Below are 21,924 nucleotides of genomic sequence, written 5' to 3' on the forward strand. Positions count from 1 at the left end.
ATGTCAAGACTATTCATTAAGGAATTGTTGTCTTTTCAACAAATGGTGCTGGGAAAACTGGATATCCACATACAAAGGGATGAAGCTAGACTCTTATCTAACACCATATACAAAAATTAACTCAAAATGAATCAAGGATCTAAATGTAAGTCCTAAAACAATAAAACTTTTAGAAGGAAACATAGGATGAAATCTTCATAACATTGGATTTTGCAATTATTTCTTGGATATGACACTAAAGTCACAGTAACAAAGAAAAGAAGACAAATTGAACTTCATGAAAATTTTTTAAAAATTATACATCAAAAGACACTATTCACAGAGTAAAAAGACAACCCACAGAACGGGAAAAAATATTTGCAAATCATATATCTGATAGGGGTTAATACCCAGGATATATAGAGAACTCCTAAAACCTGACAACAAAAAATTAAACAACCCAATCCAAAAATGGGCAAATGACTGGAACAGACATCTCTCCAAAGAAGATACACAAATGGCAATACGCACATGAAGAGGTGCTCAACATTACTGATCATTAGGCAAATGCAAATCCAAACTAAACTGAAATGCCATTGTATACCCATTAGGTTGGTTACTATTAAAAAAAGGGGTAGGGGGGCGGCTGGCTGGCACGGTTAGTAGAGCATGTGACCCTTGATCTCAGGATTGTGAATTCAAGCCCCACATTAGGCCTGGATCCTACTTAAAAAAAAAAAAAAAGCCCTTAAAAAAACCCCAGAAAGCACTAAGTGTTGGTGAGAAATTGGAACCCTTGTGCACTATTTGTGGGAATGTAAAATGCTACAGCTGCTGTGGAAAACAGTTCCAGAAAAAAATAAAAATAGAATCACCATAAGACCCATCAATTCTAATTCTGGGTTTATACCTCATAGAATTGAAAACAGGGTCTCAAAGAGATATTTGTACACTCATGTTTATGGCAGCGTTATTCACAATAGTTAAAATGTGAAAGCAATCCAAGTATCCATGGGTGGATAAATGGATAAGCAAAGTGTGGCATATACATATAATAGAATATTATTTAGCCTTATAAAGGAAGGAAATTTTGCAATATACTATAACATGGATGAGACTTGAGGACATAATGATAATGAAATAAGCCAGTCACAAAAAGATAAATACTATATGAGTCCACTTATATGAGGTACTAAGAATAATCAAATCATAAAGACAGAAAGTTTAATAGTGGTTGCCAGGGGCTGGGGGAGGGGACAATAGGGAATTATTGCTTAAAGGTACAGGTATCCCCCACTTATTGAAAGTTAAATGACAAAAAGCAAAAACAGTGTTCAGTGTTCATTTTGCAGCAAAGAGTTATAGAGGCAGCACACAAACCAGCAGCAAGAGTGGCCCCACCAAGCTCCTTCCCCGGAAACTACACTCGGCATCTCAGCATCAAGCCATCATAGCTTTGAACTGTGTCTGTGAGCATCTGTGCTTCATCTCAATTTATTTTGTGCATCTGTTAGCAAAATGTGTCCTAAGGTATCAGAAAAGCCCAAGAGAGTTCATCAGAGTGTTACATTTAGCATAGAACTGGATGTAATTAAGAGTTTTGAGGGGTGGATGCCTGGCTGACTCAGGCAATAAAGCATGCAGCTCTTGATCTCAAGATGGTGAGTTCAAGCCCCATGTTGGGCATGGAGTCTACCTAAAATACATACATACATACATACATAAATACATAAATAAATAAAATAAAGATCGCTTTTTTTTAAAAAAAGTGGGGAGATGCCTGACTGGCTCAGTTAGTATAATGTACAACTCTTGATCTTGGGGTTGTGAGTCTGAGCCCCATATTGGACGTAGAGATTACTTAAAAATAATATCTTCAGGGGCACCTGGGTGGCTCAACTGATTTGATTTCAGCTCAGGTCATGATCTCATGGCTTGTGGGTTCAAGCCCTGAGTCCCTGCTTGGGACAAGCCCCAGAGCCTGCTTGGGATTCTCTCTCTCTTCCTCTCTCTCTGCCCCTCCCTTGCTTGTGTGCTCTCTCTCCCTCTCTCAAAATAAATCGATAAACTTCAAAAATATTAAATTTTTTTAATGGTTATTTATTGTTGAGAGAGACAGAGCGCGGGTGTGGGAGAGTCAGAGAGAGGGAGACACAGAATCCAAAGCAGGCTCCAGGCTCTGAGCTGTCAGCACAGAGCCTGACTCGGCACTTGAACTCATGAATCATGAGATCATGACCTAAGCTGAAGTCGGAGGTTTAACTGACTGAGTCACCCAGGTGCCCCTAAAAATATTTTAAAGAAGAGTTCTGAGGGGCGCCTGGGTGGCTCAGTTGGTTAAACATTCGACTCTTGATTTCAGCTCAGGTCATGATCTCAGTTTGTGGGAATGAGCACCATGTCGAGCCTCTGCACTGACAGCAAAGAGCCTACTTGGGATTCTGTCTCTGCCTCTCTCTGCCCCTCCCCTGTTTGTGCTCTCTCTTTCTCTCAAAATAAATAAACTTAAAAAAAAGAGTTTTTATTGTGTTAACAATGTATTGTGCATGTATTGAACTCGTTTGTTTCCACCATTCATACTACGTACACACAGAGAGAAAGAATCTTGAAAGGTGCCAAAGTTACTATTGATTTTGTTAGTAGCAAAGGTCTCTTTTAGTTGGCATCCAGTAATGGATAAAATGAAATCTATTGCTTAAGTGGATGGATGAGTGTACAAAGTGTGGTGTTCGGTTATCTTGTACTTAAGGGGAAATAAGTCAGTCTTTTTAATAAGCTGAAACAGAAAGCACTGATGATGGTGATGAAAGTGCTCTGAAAGTGGAATTTAAAGGTCATGATAGTTGATTTGATTGGTTTTTGAGGCAAGGGCAACTTCGTAGCTTAAAGGTTACTGAAGAGGGTGCTTTAGCTGATACTGAAGCCACCGAAAAGTTCCCAGAAGAACTGAAGAAAATAATTACAGAAGGCGGTTATTTGTATAAGCAAGTGTTTAACTGGGACAAATGCAATGTATAGGAAAAATTTGCTGAGTAAGACTTTTTTTTAATATTTATTTTGGGGAGGGGGGAGTGGGGGAGGGGCAGAGAGAGAGACGGAGACACAGAATCTGAAGCAGACTCCAGACTCCGAGCTGTCAGCACAGAACCCGACTCAGGATTTGAACTCACAAAATGCGAGATCATGGCCCGAGCTGAGGTCGGGTGCCCAACCGACTGAGCCACCCAGGCACCCCAAGACATTTACTTCAATAGAAGAAAATCAGGCTAAGGGACACAGACATCAAAGAACAGGTTTGCCCTAAATGCCTATAATTAATAACACTTATGATGCTGTCCTTAGGCTTCTACTAGTGTACCGTTCAGAAAATCCTAGGGCACTAAAAGGCACTGACACTTTCTGTTGTGTTTCCTTCACATCGAAACAGTTGTAAAAAACAAGTGATGTTTTTTCTGAGTATATGAGTGGATACATTAGTCCTTTTGTTGAAATATACTGTAGAAAAAACAGCCTTGATAACTGGTGTCTTCTGATTGTTGGTAGTTGTGCTGCTCATCCACCTGGCATTCCTGAGTATGGTGGTAGCATTTGTGTTCTTATCACTGAATATGACATCACTGCTGCAACTGTGTGACCAAGCCCTGACACCACAATTAAGACTTACTATAATATAATGCAAAGGGTGATGCATTTTACTGTAAATGCCATTGACAGAGAAGGCAACTCCGAAGCATCTTTATGAGAGATCTGGAGACTACAGTGTAAAGTTGGCAATTGCCAACCTCGGAGATGCTCTGGATAGGCCAATAGTCTCAATGAGAAATGGCATTTGGAGGAAACTGTGCACCAAAGCAGTAAATGATTTCAAAGGCTTCAACCCAACAATAAATATGGCAAGAGTGACTTTGGCTAAGGAGGCGGAGTTTGTGAAAGAAAGTTAATGAAGGTGATGTTGAAGAGTTTTTGGCATCCCATGACCAAGAGCTGACAGGTGAAAAGCTGATGCAATTGCAAGAGGAAAGGATATCAATCCAAACTGAATACAATAGCAAATGGCCTGGAAATGAAGTCATCCAGGAACAGGAAGTGAAGTCATCCAGGAACAGAAAGTGAAGTGCTTCCGTGAGATTTGCACTATGATTGACAGCGCTGCAATAATTGCAGCAAAATATGTCTTTAATTTTGAAAGGACATGTAGGTTTATGGCAGGTTTGTAGGTTTATGGCAGGTTGAGTGCCTACAAATAAATATATGATACAAAAATGTGTGAGGCTAAGTGGTTAAGCATACAGTCATATTTCAAACCTTCCATTATCAGCCACATCTATCACAGCAGGTGACAAACCTTGACCTTTGACATTGAGGCAGATAGACATAGAAGGTGTAGACGTTAATAACGTGCCTGCCCCGATGGATTCAGACAATGATGAGATATTCATAGATGAATCTCTTTCTCTCTCTCCTACACCCTAGGCTCCTGTACCTTCTGCCACCCTAACCTCCAATGAATGACTTAGCCATGATCACCCCTTCTCAGTTTCCATTGTGCTTGCCATCTTCCTAATTCTCATAAGTGAACCTACACTGTACATACATTATTTCTACTTTATACAGGCTGTGTATTTATCATACCATTCGTGCTTTTGCTATATTTTTGTGTTATTTTAGGTTGTATGTGTTATTTGGTATGATTTGGTTGGTCATTTTAGGGGGCTGGGAACATTCAGAAAGTTTTCCATATAAATTAATGGTAATTGCTTCTTCACTTTACACTGCTTTGGCTTATGAAAAGTTTATAGGAACACTCTACTTTCAGATAGCAGGGAAACCTGTATAGAGTTTCAGGTTTTTTTTTAATGTTTATTTATTTTTGAGAGAGACAGAGCACAAGCAGGGGAGGAGCAGAGAGGGAGACACAGAATCTGAAGCAGGCTCCAGGCTCTGAGCTGTTAGCACAGAACCCAACATGGAGCTTGAACTCATGAACTGCAAGATCATGGCTTGAGCCGAAGTCGGATGCTTAACCAACTGAGCCACCCAGGCACCCCTAGAGTTTCAGTTTTATAAGATGAGAAGGGTTTATGCGATGGAAGGTGGGGATGGCTGCACAACAATGTGAATGTATTTAATGCCATCAAATGGTTAAGATGGTAAATTTCGTGTTATGTGTATTTTAACACAATAAAAAAAAGAAGAAAGTCAACTGCTTGCCTTCACACCAGGCAATGAACAAGTGATATTTAAAATTAAAAACACAGTGCCATTATATTACCAGTCCCCAAAGTGAAATACTTAGGTATAAATGGAACAAAATGTGTATAATATCCTAAAGAGGAAAATTATAAAACTCTGATGAAAGAAATCATTGAAAAGGAGATAAATGGAGAGATAGTCCATGTTCATGGACAAGAAAGCTCGATACTGTCAAGATGTCAGTTCTTCCTAATGTGATCTATAGATTCAATACAATCCCAATCCAAATATGAGCAATTATTATTTTGTGGATATTGACAAACTGATACTAAAATTTACATGGAGAAGCAAAAGACCAGAACAGCTAGCACAATATTGGAGTAGAAGAACATAGAGGATTAACACTACTTGACTTCATGATTTTCTGTAAAATGACAGTAATCAAAACACAGTTATAGGGGCACCTGGGTGGCTCAGTCCATTAAGTGTCCAACTTTGGCTCAGGTCATCATCTCACGGCTCGTGAGTCTGAGCCCCACATTGGGCTCTGCTGACAGCTAGAGCCTGGAGCCTGTTTTGGATTCTGTGTCTCCCTCTTTCTCTGCCCCTCCCCCACTCACACACTCTGTCTCTCTCCAAAATAAACATTAAAAAAAATGGTTGTATTGGAGAAAGAATAAATAAATAGGTCAATGGAACAGAATAGAAAGCCCAGAAATAGACCTAAATAAATATGCTAAACTGATCTTTGACAAGGAGCAAAGGTAATACAATGGAGAAAATGTAGTCTTTTCAACAAATGGTACCGAAACAACTGGACATCCATATGCAAAAAAAAAAAAAAAAAAAAACCTGGACATAGATCTTCTGTCCTTCATAAATTTTAACTCAAAATGGATCACAAACCTAGATGTAAAGTGTAAAACGATAGACTACTAAAAAATAACATAGGAGAAAATCCAGGTGACCTTGGGTATAGCAATAACTTTTTAGATACAATACCATCAATGAAAGAAATAATTATAAGCTAGACTTCATTAAAATTACAAACTTATGCTCTTTGGGGTGCCTGGGTGGCCCAGGTCATGATCTCATGGTTCACAAGTTCGAACCACACATCAGGCTCTCTGCTGTCAGTGAAGAGTCTGCTTCAGATCCTCTGTCTCTCTCTGCCCCTCCCCAGCTTGCACTCTCCCCTCTTTCAAAAATTAATAAACATTAAAAATTTTTTAATAAAAAATTATGCTCTTTGAAAGACAATGTCAAGAGAATAAGAGGTCAGCCATAGACTGGGAGAAAAATTTGCAGAAGACCTATCTGATAAAGGGAGGTTATCCAAAATATACAAAGAACCCTTAAATTCAACCATAAGAAACAAACAACCCGATTAAAAATTGGGAAAAGGACATGATCAGACACTCACCAAAGAAGATACATGGATGGCAAATAAGCATATGAAAAAATACTCCACGTCAGAGGTTATTACAGAATTGCAAATTAAAACAGCAGTCAGATATCACTACAAACCTATTACAATAGCCCAAATCCAGAGCACTATCAACTCCATATGCCAGCGTGGAGCAACGAGCATTCTCATCCATTGCTGGTTGGGGTGCAAAGTTGTATAGCCACTTTGGAAGACAGTTTGGCGGATCCTTACAAAGTTAAACATCTTCTTACCATACAATCCAGCATTTGCCCTCCTTGCTATTTATTCAAATAAATTGAAAATCTTTGTGTGCACAAAACCAGCACACAGATGTTTATAGCAACTTTGTTCATAACTGCCAGAACCTGGAAGTCACCAAGGTGTCCTTCAGTAGGCGAACAGATAAATAAACCGTGGTACATCCAGGCATGGAATATTATTGAGGAGTAAGAAGAAAGGAACTATCAAGTCATGAGAAGACCTGGAGAAAGCGTAAGTGTATATGACTGATCTGAAAAGGCTACACACTGTATGATTCCAACCATACGACACTGTGGAAAAGGCATACTGTGGAAACAATAAAAAGATCAGTATTTACCAGGAGTTAAGAAGGAAGAAGGGATGAATAAAGTGATCACAGAGGATTTTCGTGGCAGTGAATCTATTCTGCGTAAGACTATTAATGGCAAATTTGTGTCATTATACATTTGTCAAAACTCAGAATTCACAACACAAAGAGTGAATACTAATGTAACTTTTTAGATACAACACCACCAATGAAAGAAATAATTATAAGCTAGAATTCATTAAATGAAGTTCTGTGAACTTTGATAACGATGTGTCAGAATAGGTTCATTGATTATAACAAGTGTACCAGTCAGTGTGGAATGTTGATAGTAGGAGAGGCTGTTCATGTGTGAGAACAGGTGTTATACGGGAACTCTCTGTACTTCATGCTCAATTTTTTGGTGAACCTAAAACTGCTCTGAAAAATAAAGTCTATTTTAAAAAAATAAAATGTTCTTCAGAATTTCAGCTCCAGTATCACTGTGATATATAGAAGGGTTGGTGTATCGCTTCTCGGCCTTTTGGCTAAGGTCAAGTGTAGAAGGGTTGATGTGAAGCTTGGAAGACATAGTTTGATAATCAGCACATTCTCTTTAAAAGCGTCCAGAGTGTGGGTTACCTGGCGTATGCATTTTCAAAACTCATTGACCTACAACATATAAGGCCTGTGCGTGTAAATTTTACCACAGTAAAAATAAAATTAGATGAAAAGCAGTCAGGGAGACAGATTATCTTCAAAGGAGCAGCAGTTAGACTGAAAACTGACTTCTCAATGGCAATAAAAGCCAGAACACCCTATAGATGTTATCTTCAGATGAAAGAAAATAACTTCCACTGGGAATGTTACGGCTAGTGAAAATTTATTTCAATAATAAGGGCAAAATATAAATATTTTCAAAACAAACAAACAAACAAACAAAAACGCAGGAGGTTTGCAATCAGCAGGATGTCATTAAGGAAAATCCTAAAAGATGTACTTCAGGCAAAAGGACAAGAATTCTAGATGGAAGGTCTGAGATGTAAGAAGGAATGAAATGGAGAATAGGTAAAAATCTTGCATGATTGGGTCGCCTGGGTGGCTTAGTGGGTTGAGTGTCTGACTTTGGCTCAGGTCATGATCTCACAGTTCGTGAGTTCAAGCCCCGAGTCGGGCTTTGTGCTGACAGCATCCAGCTCTGTATCTCCCTCTCTCTCTCTGCCCCTCCTCTGTCATGCTCTCTCTCTCTCTTAAAAACCAAATAAACATTGGGGCGCCTGGGTGGCTCAGTCGGTTGAGCGTCTGACTTCGGCTCAGGTCATGATCTCACAGCTCGTGAGTTCGTGTCCCGCGTCGGGCTCTGTGCTGACTGCTCAGAGCCTGGAGCCTGTTTCGGATTCTGTGTCTCCCTCTCTCTCTGACCCTCCCCCGTTCATGCTCTGTCTCTCTCTGTCTCAAAAATAAATAAACGTTAAAAAAAATTAAAAAAAAAACAAACATTAAAATTTTTAAAAAAAATCTCGCATGATCATTGGCAGTAAAAAACATACTAATGTCTTCTGGGAGTTTAATAACTATTAATATAGAATGAGGGGCACCTAGGTAGCTCAGTCAGTTAAGCATCCGACTCTTGATTTCGGCTCAGGTCATGAACTCACGGTTGGTGAGTTCGAGTCTTGCATCGGGCTCTGTGCTGACAGCATGGAGCCTGCTTGGGATTATCTCTTCCTCTCTCTCTACCTCTCCCCTGCTCACACATACTCTCTCTCTCTCAAAATAAACAAACAAACATTTAAAAAAAAAAGAACAAAAACACACCAAAATAATAACGTACACATTGGGAGGTCAATGATTAAAATTAAATTGTTCTAGATCTGCTGTTTTTCTTTAGTGTTACTCAATTTCACTGTGATATGTCTGTGTGTAGACTGGTTTTCATTTATTCTGCTTGAAATTCATTTGGCATCTTGAATCTGTAGCTTTGTATCTTTCATTAGTTCTTGAAAACACTTGATCTTTATCTTCATTTCATTCTCTTTTACTCCTTTTTAAACTTTTATCTATGTATCTGTCTATGTCTGTCTGTCTATCTATCTATCTATCTATCTATATCCCACAACCCTGGGGTCATGACCTGAGTCGAAATCAAGAGTGGGATGCTCAACCAACTAAGCCACCCAGGCACCCCTCTTTTACTCCGTCTCCAACTCCGATTCATTATGTATCTCACTTTACTCTCTGTATGTCTTATTTTCTCTTTCATATTCCTTTCCTTGTTCCTCTGTATTTCATTCTGGATAAATTGTTACAATGTATTTTCTAGTTCATTAATTCTATCTTCAGCCAAATCTAAACTGCTTTTTAAGTGTTCTAAAAGAAAATTTAAACGAAAAATTTTAAATTCAATCAAAAGTAAACTATAATGAATCTCCAGGTATTTATCATCTTGCTTCAACTATTATAAAATATAGGTTCCATGTGTACCCCCACAATTTCTTCCAGACTACCACAATGCTCTCTCACTCAAAAATAAATAAAACACATTAAAAAATAGAAAAAGAAACTCTATTTAAATATGTTATATCATTTTTATAGTTTCCTGTTTTCTGATGTATTTTCAATTTTCTCTTTTATTTCTTTAAGTATAGTCAACATAATTATTTTATAATCTGTGTCAGATGATTACAATCTCTGAAGTCTTTAGGGCATTTTTTTCATTGTCTTCTACCACACGGTATGGATGAGTTGGTACGCCTAATGCTGTTCTGATTTTTGATCCTTGTATACAACTTGCTCTTTCTCTCTGGAAGCTTTTAGGATTATTTCTCCGTGTCCAATGTTCTGAAATTCTATATTGGTATGTCTTGGTGTGGGCCTGGCTTATCTTGCTGGGCAGTGTGCCCTTACAATTTAGACTCAGTTGTTCATTTCAGGGGAATACTTTTGAATAATTGCTTTAATTGTTTCTTGCTTTCTGATTTTTTGTTCTCTTTCTACAACTGTCATGATTCTTGGGGCGCCTGGATGCCTCAGTTGGTTAAGCGTCCCACTTTGGCTCAGGTCATTATCTCACAGTTTGTGGCTTCGAGCCCCACATCGGGCTCTGTGCTGACAGTACGGAGCGTGGAGCCTGCTGCAGATTCCATGTCTCCCTCTCTCTCTCTGCCCCTCCCCTGCTCTCACTCTCTCTCTCTCTCTCTCTCTCTCTCTCTCAAAATAAATAAACATTAAAAAATTAAATTAACAGAACTCTCATGATTCAGATATTCAACCTTCTGGACTGGTCTTCTAATTTTTATTAAGGATTATTCTCCTTAAGTAGAGCAAATTTGATGGGAATGCAAGTTGGTGCAGTCACTCTGGAAAACAGCATGGAGGTTCCTCAAAAAACTAAAAATAGAACTACCCTACGACTCAGCAATTGCACTACTAGGCATTTATCCATGGGATATAGGTGTGCTGTTTCGAAGGGACGCATGCACCCCCATGTTTATAGCAGCACTATCAACAATAGCCAAAGTATGGAAAGAGCCCAAATGTCCATCGATGGATGAATGGATAAAGAAAATGTGGTATATATATACAATGGAGTATTACTCGGCAATCAAAAAGAATGAAATCTTGTCATTTGCAACACATGGATGGAACTGGAGGGTATTATGTTAAGTGAAATTAGTCAGTCAGAAAGACAAAAATCATATGACCTCACTCATATGAGGACTTTAAGAGACAAAACAGATGAACATAAGGGAAGGGAAACAAAAATAATATAAAAACAGGGAGGGGGACACAACAGAAGAGACTCTTAAATATGGAGAACAAACAGAGGGCTACTGGAGGGGTTGTGGGAGGGGGGATGGGCTAAATGGGTAAGAGGCATTAAGGAATCTACTCCTGAAATCATTGTTGCACTATATACTAACTAATTTGGATGCAAATTTTAAAAAATAAAAAAAAGAAAATTAAAAAAAGTAGAGCAAATTTGATTTTCAATTTTATCCTCCAGTCTTTCTACTGAATTTTTATTTTTGCTATCATGGTTTTGATCTCCAAGAGCTCTTTTTGATTATCTTATTAGTAGTTACTTTCTAAATAGCTTCCTGTTGTTATTTTATGGATGCAATATAGTATCTCTCTGAGAATATTAAGGATGGAATTTTGATTTAAAATTTTTTTCTCCCTTGCAATTTGTTTCTTCTAAATTGCTTTCTTTTCTTCTTATTTTGGTTTCTTTCCTGCATGTTACAGGATTTCCTTAAATGTCTAATGGTGTTTGGCTGCCTGCTTATAGTTTACAGTGAAGATATTAAAAAGCTGATTGGAAAGACTGTGGGAAAGTTAGGACGTGTAGGCCAAAGGCTTAACGGTAGAATTCTTTCGTCTATTGCGTTAAGAGAATCTTGATGAGAGTATCTTTGGGATTTCTCTTTTGGACTGGTCAGACTCCCCACAGGAGTTTTGTTTAACTTTGTTTAGAAATCAATTTCTCAGGTTGCTAAGCCAGTTACCATTCCTCCACTTATTTTCTACCTTCTGAAATGTTGCTGCCGTTGTCTCCTTTCCCTTTCTCATACCCAAGTCTTTTTTTTTTTAATCTTATTTATTTATTTTTGAGAAAGAGAGAGAAAGCAGGAGGGAGAGAGAGAAAGAATGAGAGAGGGAATACCAAGCAGGCTCAGCACTGTCAGCACAGAGCCAGATTTGGGGCTGGAACTCACCAACCATGAGATTATGACCTGAGTCGGATGCTTAAGGACTGAGCCCCCCAGGCGCCCCTCAACCCCCATTCTTTAACCAGAGGCCTTCACAATTTTTTAGGCTAATTTTATTGGAGGACAACTGTAGGATCATGTAGAAAGGTTTTGACACAGATTACAAGATTGCCCTGAAGTTTTATGTATGCATGAAAAGAGGAATGTTTTTATATAATAATTGTGTTTTTTAAATTTATTTATTGTTTAATTTACATCCACGTTAGTTAGCATATAGTGCAACAATGATTTCAGGAGTAGATTCCTTAATGCCCCTTGCCCATTTAGCCCATCCCCCCACACACAATCCCTCCAGCAACCTTCTGTTTGTTCTCTATATTTAAGAGTCTCTTATGTTTTGTCCCCCTCCTTGTTTTTATATTCTTTTTGCTTCCCTTCCCTTATGTTCATCTGTTTGGTACCTTAAATTCCTCACATGAGTGAAGTCATACGGTATTTGTTTTTCTCTGACTGACTAATTTTGCTTAGCATGATATCCTCTAGTTCCATCTCCATAGTTGCAAATGGTAAGATTTCATTCTTTTTGATTGCCAAGTAATACTCCATTATATATATAATATATATAAACATATATGTACCAGATCTTCTTTATCCATTCATCCATTGATGGACATTTGGGCTCTTTCCATACTTTGGCTATTGTTGATAGCGCTGCTATAAATATTGGGGTGCATGTGCCCATTTGAAATAGCACACCTGTATCCCTTGGATAAACACCTAGTAGTGCAATTGCTGGGTCGTAGGGTAGTTCTATTTTTAATTTTTTGAGGAACCTCCATACTGTTTTCCAGAGTGGCTGCATGAGTTGGCATTCCCACCACCAGTGCAAAAGAGATACTCTTTCTCCGCATCCTTGCCAATATCTGTTGTTGCCTGAGTTGTTAACGTTAGCCATTCTTCAGGTGTGAGGTATTATCTCAATATGGCTTTTCCCTAATGATGAGTGATGTTGAGCATTTTTTCATGTGTCTGTTCACCATCTATTCATGTCTTTTGCCCCTTTCCTCAGTTAGTTTTTGGGGTGTTGCATTTGATAAATTCTTTATAGATTTTGGATAGTAACCCTTTATCTGATATGTCATGTGCAAACATCTCCCATTTCATCGGTTGCTTTTTAGTTTTGCTGATTGTTTCTTTCGCTGTGCAGAAGCTTTTTGTTTTGATGAGGTCCCAATAGTTCATTTTTGCTTTTGTTTCCCTTGCCTCCGGAGACATGTTGACTAAGAAGTTGCTGTGGCTGAGGCCAAATAGGTTTTTGCCTGCTTTCTCCTCTAAGATTTTGATAGCTTCCTGTCTTACATTTAGGTCTTTCATCCATTTTGAGTTGATTTTTGTGTATGGTGTAAGAAAGTGGTCCAAGTTCATTCTTCTGCACGTCGCTGTCCAGTTTTCCCAGCACCATTTGCTGAAGAGATTGTCTATATTCCATTGGCTACTCTTTCTTGCATTATCAAAGATTAGTTGGCCATACGTTTGTTGGGTCCATTTCTGCGTTCTCTATTATGTTCCATTGATCTTAACGTCTGTTTTCGTGCCAAATAATAATTATTTTGCAACAACTATTAAGTAACTTTCAGGCGTATTGCATGCACCACCCACCGGTCTCAATCCTCCACCTGGCGGGAGGAGTCTACAATGCAAGAAACCACTTAAAAAAAAAAAAAAAGAAAAAGAGATGCGCATGACACCTGGAAGAAGACAGATTACTTCAAAGGGCCCGGGCGTTAGACCTCATCTCTCTGGAACTGGGGGTGAGGTGGAGGGGGTGGGGGTGGGAGGAGGTCTGAGCTCCTCGATGATTGGTTGGCATCTCTGACCAATCAGGAGCAGTGAGTGGTTTTGCTTATCATCGTGATCCACCTCCCGGAGGGTTTTGGAGTCACGTTTACAAATGGGAATTGGGTAGGTAAGAGGGACAGAACATTCAACCAATGAGACCTTTCGGCGTTCGTGGGCGGGGTGAGGCCGCTGCCAGGTTTAGGGCGGAAGGAGCTGCCCTGAGTAAGAAGGTGAACGAAAGATGGCGGCGGAAACGCTGCTGTCCAGCCTGTTGGGGCTGCTACTTCTGGGGCTCCTGTTACCCGCAACTCTGGCTGGCGGTGTCGGAAGCCTGAATCTAGAGGAACTGAGTGAGATGCGTTATGGGATCGAGATCCTGCCGTTGCCTGTCATGGGAGGGCAGGTGTGGAGGCGTGGAAGGGCGAGGATCTGGGGCAAGGGGAAGGGGGGAAAGAGGAAGAAGGGCCGCTGTGGAGTCTGCATAGCGCGCCTAAGAAGAATCGGGAGGAGTAGGTAGGGGTTTTACGATGACTCCTAAGGACCGTAGACGGAGACCCATTCCCCTGGGGCTAGGGACTGGGAGGGGTGGGGCTTCCCGCTGTCAGCTTCGGTTCCAGATAGAAGCACCCAGACTCCTCCCGGTAGAGAAGTGCGAGCGCTCGTTCCCCTCACCCGCCAAACACAGCTGGAAGACTTGTGGCTCATTCTGACTTGACTGGGCTCTTCCCCAGGATCCGAAGAGGGATCTCGTTGTTCTCTCTGATCCCAGCCTCTCTTTGCCTCCCCGCCCCCCGAACCTCCGTCTTTCCCAGAGCCAAGCTTCGGACGTGGTGATTGTCTCCTCTAAGTACAAACAGCGCTATGAATGTCGCCTGCCAGCTGGAGCTATTCACTTCCAGCGTGAAAGGGAGGAGGAGGCACCTGCTTACCGAGGGCCTGGGATCCCTGAGCTGTTGAGCCCAATGAAAGATGCTCCTTGCTTGCTGAAGGTGAAAGGGGCTGGGAAGAATGGAATGAGGGCTTGGGAACTAGCTATCTATCTGGGAACTGGAGTGCCCATGAATGGGGAGGGACGAGAGGACCTATGGGGGTTAAAAAGGCCATTGGACAAGTAGACATATTGTACAGAAGCAAAGAATTCTGCAACCACTGATGACACTTTGCTGAGTGTAGAGGAGGGTTAGGACAGAAGACCTCAGAGTGATGGTTAAGCCAAGATTGAGGTGCCTAAAGAGGGTCACTGTAGGGTAGGAGGGACATTCTCCTAGAGAAGCCTTCCTGGTAAAGTCACCCCCTGCCCCCGTCACTTTCTGCCGGTGTCCTATTTTATTTTCATCATGGCATTTTTCATGATCTGAAATCATCTTATTAACTGAATCATCAGCTTATTTATTTATTTTTTTTAGTCTGAGTGCCAGCACTGGAATATGAGTCCATGAGGTCAGAGAATTTATCTTGTTCACAGTTGTATCCCCGGTGGCTAGAACAGCACAAGGAATGTTGTAGAAGTTCAATTAATATTTGAATATTCAAATTTTCCTAGTCCGAGTGCTTCAAGGATACCATGATTCCTTATCTTTATAAAAGGCGAAGAAGGATTTTTTAAAAAATCTTTAAAAAGGGAGGCGTGGAAAGAGCACAGGTGAAAAACATACTTTAGAGGCATTTCTCCCAGGCACAGAAGGAAAGCAGCCCTTTCTCGTCACTGAGAATCTGGAGAATTGAGTATGGAAGCAGAGGGGATGAGAAGTAGATGAGAGGTTATGTGTCTTGGAGCTAGGAGAGATTCAGGTTCCAAGCAGAGACATCTGCACGCTATCCCCTTGATTGTTCTTTTTTTTTTTTAATTGTCAGACCAAGGACTGGTGGACATATGAATTCTGTTACGGACGCCACATCCAGCAGTACCACATGGAAGGTGACTCATGCCTGCATTTTCCCTAAGCCCTCAGCAACACTTCATGGAAGGTGACCTGCCTCCCCAGTCCCCTTCCCTCTTAGTCCTCTTAGAAGGGAGTAACGGTGCTTCACTGTGGTTTCTCTTGTAGATTCAGAGATCAAAGGTGAAGTCCTCTATCTCGGCTACTACCAATCGGCCTTCGACTGGGATGATGAGACAGCCAAGGTGGCAGGAGTTTGGGGTTGGGAGAGAAAGGGGTCCTGGCTGTAGACTCAGAGCCCTAACGAGAAGGGGAGGGTCAGGATTAGCTGACATGTTGCTTGGGGCTCGGTGGCCATTAGGACAAAGTGCCATTTTTTCTCTTTGCTGTCTTTCTTCTGCCCCCGCCCTCCCTCTTGATGTCCTCCCCAGGCCTCCAAGCAGCATCGTCTGAAACGCTACCACAGCCAGACTTATGGCAACGGGTCCAAGTGCGACCTTAATGGGAGGCCACGGGAGGCCGAGGTTCGGGTGAGTCTTAAGAGAGGGAAGTTGACACTCCTTCAGTGACAATTCAGACTCTAAGGGAAGAGGGAAGGGTTGCATGTTATACTCAGGAAGTTCTCTTTCAGACCCAAGACTCTTAAGTTTAAGACTCATATTTCCAGCTGGTAGCTGGATGCCACTGCCTGGATAGTCCCGGGCACTTGAAGTCAACATTTCCCAAACCCTTTCCTCTGAACCACTAGCCACACTTATTCTTTTTCCCATGTTTCTTCTTCTGAGCGTTATTACTGACTCTTCCTTCTCCTTTACTTTGTCTTCCGTTCTTCATTTAATGACTCGTCAGTAAGGCTGTGCAGGTGTAAGCATTGGGCCCTGCTCTGGGGCTACAGTGCTGGGCAGACACACAGCCCCTGTCCTCAGGGGATGTACAGTCTAGACAGGAAGACATGTTAAAGAAGAATCACAGAAATGGGTCTGTGACTACAAACTGAGGAGTGGTGTGAAGGAAAGGAATCTAGTTCTCTCAGAGTAAATGACAAAGCCTATTCGTCCTATTTCTAGATTTCTCTGACCACTGGCTTCTTTCCTATGCTTGGTGCCTTCATCTCTCACCTGCATCATTGCCAACAGCCTCTTACCAGGTGCTCCCGATCTAGTGCTCCCTAACTGAGTTCAGGCAAGCAGGCAGATATATGGTGGGAAGGGTTCTTCGGGTGCTAACGTGTATTCGCAAACGTAAACACCTATAGAGATAAGAATCACACACCCGATGACACAAGAAGGGTCTTTCTGTAATACAGACTTGCACATGCAGTTGTATGCTGGTAAATGTTGAGCATTCTGATGGCTAGGAGAGAGTGGGGAGCATGGAGTGGGGAGCCTTGATCTATAATGTTTACCAGTATCTGTGGTATAAGTAGTATTACCGTGGCCAAATTCATGCTGTCACTGTGATGTCAACCATCTGCGACATTCCTGAAAATTTTCCAGTTTGCTCTTGTGAACTGGTGTGAGCTGACTCCAACACACCCCTACGGCAAGTGTCACTTCTCTGTCCCGTCCTGGAAAACCTTCTGTGATTCTGCCTTGCACAAAGGCTAAGATCCAAATACTTCAGCACAGACTGAGGTGCCTGGGAGGTGATGGGAAGCCCTCGGGTTCGGGACATATTTTGAAGGTGGACCCAAGAAGATTTATTGATGGATTGGGCATGGGGTGGAGTCAAGTATGACTCTGGGGTTTTTGGCTTGAGCAAATGCAACAATGCAACTGTCATTTACTAGAATGGGAAGGGTTGGGTTTGGAGGGGAACCCAGGTTGATGGAGGTCACAATGACTCTAGACATCCAGTGGCGATGTCCAGTTGGTAGTTGGTTCTGTGATTCTGGAGTTCAGGGATGAGGTCTGGGCCGGAGATATAAATACTCGTTGTGTATCTTCCCCACTGGCCTTCCTTCTGTTCTTTGAATCAGTGGGTTTCATTGTTGCCTCTGCTGAAAGCTGTCTTCCTCCAGATCTTTGAGTGGTAGGCTTCACCCTGTCATTCAAGTTATATATCCCTGTGACACCTCCACAAGTTAGCCCTGATGTTGGCACACAGAACACATGCAGCCTTCTGCCACCATCCGGGTAAACACCTACAGAGTTTTATATTCTTCAAAGCATGTATCATTTCCTGAAATTATCTTACTTGTTGGAATTTAACGTCCCTGTCTGTCTACCCCAACTAGAATAAGCTCCAGGAAGGCAGGGACAATGTCTGTCTTCTTTTCTTTCTTCTTCTTTATCTTTTCTTTCTTCTTCTTATTTTTGTTTGTTTGTCTTATTTCCTGCTGTATTCTTGGTGCCTGGAACAGTGCCTGGCACCAAGTAGGTACCCAGAAGTTATTTGTTGAATGACTGGAATGAATAATAAGCCGGTTCAAATGTCATCGATTTTATGTGAACTTTCTTGGCTAAGCCAGAAGGTGAGTTAGGTTCAGCGTTTCACATCCACATATCCATGTCCACATATATCCATGGCTTAGTCTATTTGGGCTGCTAGAACAAGATACCACAGGCTGAATGGCCTATAAACAGAAATTTTTTTCTTAACAATTCTGGAGTGTGGAAGTTAGAGATCATAGTGCTAGTGTGGCCCAGGTCATAGACTTCTTGTTTATTCTCACATGGTGGAAGGGGCTAGGGAGCTCTGGGGAGCCTTTTTTATAAGAACTTTAATCCCATTCATGAAGGTTCTACCCTTACGACCTAAGCACCTCCTAAAGGTCCCACTTCCTAATATCATCACATTGGGCATAGGATTTCAACATAAGACCTTTCGAGGGGCACAAACATTCAGACCATAGCAACCCACAAGCATCTACACACATATGTAATTGATTATAAGCACTTACTTTATTATATTCGAATTATTTTTGTTATTTGCAGCTTCAGTAGGCCAAGAACTGAGGGCAAAGACTGCACTTTCCTCTTATCTACTGAACATATGCCCTGCACCAAGCCCTGTCATAGAAACTGGGGATGAAGTGGTGACTGAGAGACCTAGTCCTGCTCTCAGGAGACAGACATTAAATAAACAGCCACAGCAAGCAGGATAAAGTCTGACAGGTGAACTACATATCATGGGGGTGATAAGGGGGATGCACAATAAAGGAACTAGCCAAGTCTAGCTGAAGGGGAGGCTTCCTGGAGAATGTGACCTTTGAACTGACAGTTGAAGGATGAGGAGCTAGTCCAGCAGCTGTAGAGGAGGGGTAGAGGGAAGAGGGCATTCCAAGTGGAAGGTCTGCTAAGTGCCATAGGCCTGGAGACAAGGGGAAGTTGATAGCTTTTCGTAGTGACTGGAGAGAATTGTGGGAAGGGAGTGTGGGAGGTGAGGCTGGGCAGCAATTAGGGGTCAGCGTGCAGGTCATGAAGCTCTGTAGCTATGTTGAGTTTGGACAATCCAAGAAATAAGGGGGAAGCTAATGAGATATCTTAAGGAGGATGATGACATATTCAGTTTTGGTTTTGAAAGCTCACTCTGGCTGGAATGTAGCAAATGATTGGGAGGCCAGTTAGGAAGTGGTTGCAGTGATCCAGGTGAGAAAAGAAGGTGGCCCAGGGATGAAGAAATGTGAATTTGGAGGTAGATTTAGGGAACAGAATCAATAGAGTAAGACTCATAGGTTTCTGGGTTGAGCATGGATAGATGGTGGTTCCTAAATTAGGTAGAGTAGAAAGAAGAATAGGTTTGGTGAAGGAAAATGATGATTCTGGTTTTGAGTATGATGATTTTGGTGGCTGCAGGCATCCAAGTAGAGATTTCTGAGGAGGCTGTTAGATCTGTGGGTTTGGAACTCAGGAGAGAGATCCGAATTGAACCCCGAAGGCTGGGAGTCATCAACATATTGGCTACAGTTGGAGTCTTGGTCTGGGTAAAATCCCCCCAAAGAAACAGTATATAGTGGAAAAGGTGGAACAGAACATTGAGGAAGCCATCATTGAAAGCATGGGCGGAAGGGGGCTTTGCCGAGAAGGGGCCAGAAAGGAGACTACAGTGACACATCTCAAAGAGGGGTTGGCCCAGGGCGTCAGTAGCATTTGAACCTTCAGGGAAGAGGAGGATTAAAAACTGCTTGTGGGCGGTCATGGGAATTATTATTTTAATAAAAGCAAAGCATTCACAAGGAAATAAGAACTCCGGCAGTAGTCATGGGAACCAGATGAAAATTTCTAAGTCCTCTACTCCCAGTCTCCCCTCACCAGTCCTTTGGTTGGACTTAATGACAGAGGTCACTGGTGAACTTTGCTACAGCAGTTTCTGTGGGGTGCTGAAGAGGAGATGAAGAAGTGGAAACCTTGGAAGAAGTCTCGATATGCAGGGGAGGGAAAAGGTGAGCACTAGTTGGAGGGGTTATAGGGTTGGAGAGGGTGTTCTTTCGCGTTTTAAATTGGGAGCATGTGTAAATGCTTTTGGGTGGACCTGATAGAAAGGAGAGATTGAGTTATAGCAGAAAGAAGGGGAAGAGAATGGGACAGAGCTGGGATACAGAACACAGGAGAACAGTTACCCTGAGGAGAGGAGATCTAGGGTTGTAACTGGGAATGAAAGGGTGGTGTATTTGGTGGGGAGTCTGGAGGTGGTAGTGGCAGAAAGTTGAGGGCATTCCTATCTGGCTGTTTCTCATTTTTTATTTTTATATTTTTTTGAAGTTTATTTATTTTGAAAGAAAGAGAGAGCACACGTGGGTGGGGGAGGGGCAGAGAGAGGGAAAGAGAAAATCCCTAGCAGGTTCCTCACTGTCAGCTCAGAGCCTGACACGGGGCTCGAACTCACAAACCGTGAGATCATGACCTGAACCGAAATCAAGAGCCCAATGCTCAACCGACTGAGCCACTCAGGCGCCCCTCATTTTTTAGTCCTTACATCCTGATAGACCACCCAAGTTTGTTGCCTTCGTGATTGAGTAAACCACATTCCCCCTGCCCCCCCCCCCCCCCCCGCCCCCTTCCTGCCTCCAGGGCAAGCATAGTGAAGTCCTACCTTCCCAATGCCTCCTGGGTAGGAGCCGTGTGCATGGTGTTTGGTAAAAGTGCAGTTTTTCCATGGGGTTTGGGAATGGTTAGCCATCTGGAATTAAGCAAATTTGGATCCCTATCTCAATTCTTATACTAAGTGAGATTTCACAGAGATCTCAGATTTTTTACTTTTTAATTTCTAATTGTGAAACATCTTGGACTTACAAAAATAATGTCACAGAGACCCATAAATCCACTGCCAAGTGAAACAGATGTTAACATTTTGCCATATTTGCATCAGAAAGGAATAAAATGGTAATGAATGATGTAGTTAAAGCCCACCTTCTCATTTCTTCTCTCTCCCTCCTCTCCAGAAACAACCACAACCATCTTCATGCTTGCTTTGTACTTTTATTAGTCATACACGTATCGTAGACACCATATATGTTTTGTGTTTTAAAATTATACATTAGTGGTATCAACTTGCTTTTTCGCTAATCACTGTTTGCCATTCTGTGGCATGATATGGAGATCTAGGTCAATGATTTTAATGGCTGTGTGTTTCATTGTTTACTTACTATTCCTCTGTTGAGGAAAAGTTGGATTTCAACTCTAATGCTTTTATACACAGTGCTACAATGTAGGTCTCATTGTGAATGTGCAAGAGTTTCTTTGAGGGAAATACCCAGAAGCATATTTTATTGGTGAATTTGGTGCATTGCTCACTTTTTCTATTCTTTTCTAATGTTTGTTTATTTATTTTGAGAAAGACAGAGAGAGAGAGAGAGAGAGAGAGAGAGAGATTAAGTGGGGGAGGGGCAGAGGGGGAGAGAGAGAATGAATCCCAAGCAGGCTCTCCACTGTCAGTCACATGGAGCCTGATGCAGGTCTTGATCCCATGAACGATGAGATCATGACCTGAGCCAAAATCAAAAATCGGACACTTAATCAACTGAGCCACCCAGGTGCCTCTCAATGTCTTTTTCTTTTTTAAGTTTATTTATTTTGAGAGAGAGAGGGAGGGGGGAGAGGCAGAGAGAGAGAGGGGACAAAGGAACTGAAGCAGGCTCTGTGCTAACAGCAGAGAGCCCAATGTGGTGCTCAATCTCACAACTGTTGAGTTTGTAACCTGAGCTGAGATCAAGAGTCAGACACTTGGGGCACCTGGGTGGCTTAGTTGGTTAAGTGTCTGACTTTGGCTCAGGTCATGATCTTACAGTTTGTGGGTTCAAGCCCCGCATTGGCTCTGTGCTGAGAACCAAGGGCCTGGAGCCTGCTTCAGATTCTGTGTCTCCCTCTCTCTTTGCCCCTCCCCCTCTCCCTCTCTCTCTCTCTCTCA

At 41.8% G+C, this 21,924-nt stretch overlaps 2 protein-coding genes across 2 annotated transcripts in view; one reads left to right on the forward strand and one right to left on the reverse strand.

Annotated features, from left to right (window-relative positions):
* The first annotated feature begins 13,898 nt into the window (after window positions 1–13,898).
* On the forward strand, window positions 13,899–19,480 carry OS9 (OS9 endoplasmic reticulum lectin). Its single transcript, XM_049625853.1, has 6 exons — window positions 13,899–14,099; window positions 14,509–14,685; window positions 15,551–15,614; window positions 15,745–15,821; window positions 16,008–16,106; window positions 18,513–19,480. Exons 1-6 carry the CDS (start codon window positions 13,938–13,940, stop codon window positions 18,519–18,521), a joined length of 588 nt encoding a protein of 195 aa, XP_049481810.1. The 5' UTR covers window positions 13,899–13,937; the 3' UTR covers window positions 18,522–19,480.
* A 379-nt stretch (window positions 19,481–19,859) lies between these two features.
* LOC125919867 (arf-GAP with GTPase, ANK repeat and PH domain-containing protein 2-like) overlaps window positions 19,860–21,924 on the reverse strand; it is a 27,547-nt gene continuing 25,482 nt past the window's right edge. Inside the window, 1 exon segment of the mRNA XM_049626694.1 lies at window positions 19,860–19,924. Coding sequence (XP_049482651.1) covers window positions 19,860–19,924 — 65 coding nt within the window.

This window comes from Panthera uncia, chromosome B4, assembly GCF_023721935.1.
Source record: "Panthera uncia isolate 11264 chromosome B4, Puncia_PCG_1.0, whole genome shotgun sequence".
Classification (NCBI taxonomy): Eukaryota; Metazoa; Chordata; class Mammalia; order Carnivora; family Felidae; genus Panthera; species Panthera uncia.